General features: G+C 33.3%; 1 protein-coding gene across 1 annotated transcript; it reads right to left on the reverse strand.

The window, feature by feature from the left end:
* Positions 1–736: 736 nt before the first annotated feature.
* On the reverse strand, positions 737–2077 carry LOC146925785 (uncharacterized). The gene is made up of 2 exons (XM_085758238.1): positions 1751–2077; positions 737–1328 (listed from the first exon to the last, which is right to left on the reverse strand). Exons 1-2 carry the CDS (start codon positions 1866–1868, stop codon positions 868–870), a joined length of 579 nt encoding a protein of 192 aa, XP_085614364.1. The 5' UTR covers positions 1869–2077; the 3' UTR covers positions 737–867.
* Between the last annotated feature and the right edge of the window lie 3190 nt (positions 2078–5267).

The raw sequence follows: 5267 nt of genomic DNA on the forward strand, positions 1-5267 counted from the left end.
TGGACTCACCTAAGATATTATGGTGTCGTAACTAGAGGAGAGGGTTAAAGACCAAGACATTGACATAACTATTTTGTTGAAATGTCGTAAAACCAAGCTATCCAGACAATTGTATTCATAGTATTTAGTTACCAAATAATGCAGAGAAGGGAATCCGTCGACACGACTGAATCGTTGTTTTATTTGTTTATTTTTTTTTATCAAACCAAACTTATTCCATTGAGCATCCCTCCAATTTACATAACCTATTAACAATCGATATTGTTGAGTAGAAATTTCAAAATCCTTGTGAAGACGAACTTTTATCAATATTACTACTTGTCGGGTCATTAGTACACTGGCTGGTATTTTGTCTTCAAATTTTTGGTGCCACATGGGAGAAGAGCAATTTTTGGTGTCTTCAAACTTTTATCAATACATGTTTCGGCTTTTTTGGGAGGATGGCAGAGTTCCTATGAAATAGTTTATCTTTTCAAAAGAAAGTAATATTAGCTTGTTTCTGCTTCATTATAAATAACCAAAGGTTCTCTCTATAATTTAAACCTCACAAATCACAAGTTCAACATTTACATATTTGCATCAAGTTAGCCATGGTTAGAGTACAATTTTTCAAAGACAGCGTTCTAGTTTTTTTTCCTTTCTCAGCAACATGCAAAGATTCATACATCTATATATTCATAACATACTACATTTCCAAATGATATTATGGATGCGATTTGCAAAAGACACAAACCAATCAACACAAGAAAACATGATATTAATTGTGGCCAAAATATATATTTAGTAGCAATAAAGACTAAGAGAGGATTAATGTAAATAGAAGCAACTAAAAATGAAACTAAACTAAGTGGAAGTGAATTAATGTGTCTAAAGCCAGAAGCTCATACATAAAATCAATGTTGAGACACAAAAATGAGGCACTGCAGATAATGTTGTTGCAGAATTATGAGTGCCATTGTACCCACCATTGTGACCGCGATTGGCAACTGCGCCGCCTACAATTCCACCGCCGACAATTCCACCGGCCGCTCCACCTGCCACTCCTCCTCCAAATCCCTTCCCACCCCCTCCCATTCCACCTCCTCCCTTTCCTCCACCTCCTCCAGATCCACCTCCTCCCTTTCCTCCACCTCCAAATCCACCTCCTCCCATTCCACCTCCTCCGCTTGCACCTCCACTAAATCCACCTCCTCCCCTTCCACCTCCTCCCGTCGAAAACCTCATGGCAACAGACAATTCATGTTTATCTTCATTTTTACTTGCCACAATCACATTTTTGTTGTTCAACCTTGTGGAGACTTCTATGTTACCATTTCCATATAAATTTCCTATTATCGTTGAATAACACAATTATAAAACCAAGATTAAAATAAAGGCTTAATTGCACTTTTGACCCCCTATCTTTGCAAAAGTTGCGGTTACAGCCCCCTAACTAATTTAAATACAAAACAGCCCCCTAAGTATTGATTCTTTGGCAGTTTTGGCCCCCCAAGGCCAAAAAAAAACTGCCAAAAATGACACGTGTCACCTTACTTAGGGTGCCACGTCAGCCTTGGGGGCCAAAACTGCCAAAGATTCAATACTTAGGGGGCTGTTTTGTATTTAAATTAGTTAAGGGGCTGTAACCGCAACTTTTGGAAAGATAGGGGGCTGTAAGTGCAATTAAGCCTAAAATAAAAACACGTATGCTCACAAATGTGTGAAACGTTAACTAAGTTTTTACTTGTTTGAAAAGGTAAGGAAATTGTACCATTAACCTCATGTGCTTGTTCATTACTCTGGATTATGTTTTTGCCTTCATCTTCATTTGAAATGGCTTGAGCATTTGAGATGATCAATAGGAACAATACAAAAAATATTACCTTCATGTTAGGCCTAAGGATTCTTTGCAAATAATTGAAATCTCTTGTTTGCTTTCAACTATATATGTTCAGACACACCAGAGTCTGCAAAATTATATAAAGGGTTGAGAACTGAAGAGTGGATGAAAAATAGTTTAGGGAAACAAAAGCCTCAAATATGGAATAGTGGGGGCATATAATGTAATATGGACCCCTAAAAACTGGTCCATGGACAACCTACAACAACGATGGATTTTGGCTTATTAAAGTAGACAATGCAATTTGGATACTCTAGCAAAAAATCAAATGGGAAAATGCTAATGAGTGTCTAAAGGGTTTTTTTTTTTTCTTTTTTCTTTTCAAGAGTTTAAAATAATATCAAGTTTTTTATGAAAATAAATGTATTCAATGTATTGAAAATTAAAATGTTTAACTTTTTAAATAAATTCATTGAAATAACTTCTTTATTTAAAATTCTTAAAGAGTGTCTTAAGGACACTCGTTAGCAAAATCCAAAACAATATCCTATCAATTGAGATTGAGGTATAAATATACACTCTTTTCAACGCACCGAAGCGTCTTTTACTAAAAACAAAACCAAGAGGACTTGCACACAATATCGGGAGAACATTGGGGCGCCAATCAGGAGCCCTGACCCACGCTCGAGACCTCACTGACAATTTAGCCCCTTAGCCTCGACGAGGATACTGTTCCGATACACAAAAAAGTTTAACATTGTCTTGAAATCAAGACTAATTTTAGCTTATAAACACTCATCAGTCTTAAATTATGAGATGTGTTTTTAAATTCCATAACTCTAAATTCATCATATTGTTTTAAGAGTGTATCCATTGTAATCAGTATGCCGACTTAATAACCTATCTCGCTCATTTAGCAAGCCATTAATAACCTCTCACATCAAAATCATTTTTAAATAATCTATATATCAATATTCTACTATATACTAAACGAGGCTAAAAATCAACACATGGTCTGTGATACTTATAAAGACATTTTTGTCATTAGAAGAAAATGGAAATAAGTCATTCCAGCTTAGGCACATGCTTGCCTCAGCACAGAAAATGACATTTTTCTTTTTTCTTTGGTATATTATCGTAAAGCAATGAATTCTGATCTGTTCCAAGTTTCAACAATAGCCAATGATGATATTCATGCATCTGAAAATCTCTTGCAAATGATTTTGTACAAAAATATATATCTATTTTTTAATTTAGAACTATAGGGTTATCGGTACAAACTTGATTTCCATATGTTGGAACATTAGTGAAAAATGAGAATTAAAAAATAAATACAATGTCCCATATTGGATAGAACTAATGTTGTGTGAATTAAAAAAGTGTAAGTCTCATATTTAATAGATCACCGGCCACACATTAGTATATAGTGGGGGCTACCTTTAATGGGGTACATAATTATATGTGACGAAGTAAGCGCCAAGGAAAAATATATATTTATATATTTTATTATTTGAAAATGTTAAATTAAATAATTAATTTAATCATTATTAAAAAATATTTTCTTAATCCTCAAGTTTTTCTAAAATATTTTAGAACACTATTAGAAATATTTTGGTATGAAATCTAATAGTATATTTTAATACTCAATCTAAAATATTTTGGTGCTCAATATAATATATTTTTGTACTCAATATCATATATATTTTGGTACTTATAATATATTTGTGTGTACACAATTTGAAATATTTTTGTACTAGATCTAATATGGAAATCCAAATACAACGGTTTGAAAATCCAAAATCAACACCAAAAAAATAAATAAACATGTGTATAGAATGAATCAAACTGTCTCTACCAATGTTGAGGCCTAAAGTGAATTATATGAATGAGGCCTTTATAAAATTAATATTTTTTTAAAATGATTATTGTATTTTTTTGGCTGTCTGAGATACAAAATCGTTTATTAAATTATCATAATTGATTCTGAAATTCTGGCACACAATAAAGATGTTGAACATGATGTCAAGACAAGCGAGATGCCAAGAAAGATGTCAAGACATCGTGACAACACAAATAACAAACAACAACTCTAATAATAAAGGCAGGAAGTAAAAGGCACAAGTTGTTTGTTAACCCAATTCGGTGCAACGTTACCTACGTCTAGGGGCTACCTACGTCTAGGGGCTACCAAGTCAGGAAGAAATTTCACTATAATATTATTTGTTTGAAGCGTACATAAAAACTATGTCCAGTCTACTAGTTTCGCACCTAATCACTACCCGTGTAATTTCTATCTAAGACTCTCTTAGATATGAGATCCCGCTCTCACTTCCTCTCGACCACAATCCCAATGATTGACTCAACAGTTATAACATAAATGGAGACACACTCTTAGGAGTAGAATCTACTCTTGCTTACAAGCTTATGAGTGATCCAGAGTTTACAACTCAACTACCAGTCCAACTCTAATATCAACGTGACACAAGAGTGGCTCACAAATAACAAGGACAGACTAAAATCCTAAAAGACACTTTTGTGAATGACGATTTCAGTGGTGAATTAGGTCTTAAGTCTTCCTTTATATAGCCTAAATGCAGAATGAGTTTGATGCATAAATCGGGTCAGACATCCAGCTGAATCACACGGTCTTCAGAACAATATTCTGAAGGAAATCAAATGTTTTCTTAAATGTTACAACATCACACTTAAGAAACACGACACAGATAAACCGCCTAACATTACTTCTAGAAACCACGCGCTTCTTGGTCAACTCTCCACGTGAATCATAACTTCAGAGAATCTTTAGGGATCTCACGTTTAAAATACAATATCCAAGAAAGCGAAACAAGGCACACTATGATGTCGCACCAACATGTCAAGACATCTTGCTAGAACTTTTGTTTTAACAAAATGCGGTAAACTCAAGTCTATAAACCTAACAAATTCCACTTAACATAACTTCTTTTTCAATGGATAATAAAACCAACTCATTTAATTTTTTATTTTTTTTGTGGTGGCCGGGTTGAACCCCGAACCTTGCATATATTATGCTTTGTCCCTACCAACTGAGTTAAGCTCACAAGGACCAACTCATTTAATCTAATTTGTTGAGAATTTGTTGATATTATATAAGATTTATTAATTTGAATTTTGAAAAACTATGTTTCACATAAGCACTGTTACAAGAATTGACATTATTATGTAAACAATACGTGCATTTGGTTTTTTTTTTTTTGTTTTGTTTACATCTTACATAATTAAGTATGTTGATTGGTGTATCATTTTCTACTTGTATAATTTCTCTTAACATGTTTAGTTCAGTAAATAAATATAATCCATCAATATTCTTCTTTCTTTTTTTTGACAAAATCCATCAATATTCATGTTATGATTTTTTAATGAACGTTATAGAAATTCAAAAATGTTGTTTTATAATTTAAATTGTTCA

Source organism: Medicago sativa, chromosome 4 (assembly GCF_051527215.1).
Source record: "Medicago sativa cultivar Bolivia chromosome 4, Bolivia_mono, whole genome shotgun sequence".
Taxonomy (NCBI): Eukaryota; Viridiplantae; Streptophyta; class Magnoliopsida; order Fabales; family Fabaceae; genus Medicago; species Medicago sativa.

Coding starts and splice junctions, on each gene's coding strand:
- LOC146925785 (XM_085758238.1), bottom strand. CDS start 1,868: ATGAAGGTAATATTTTTTGTATTGTTCCTATTGATCATCTCAAATGCT. Junction 1,329..1,750: donor ACAAGCACATGAGGTTAATG/GTACAATTTCCT, acceptor CAACGATAATAG/GAAATTTATATGGAAATGGT.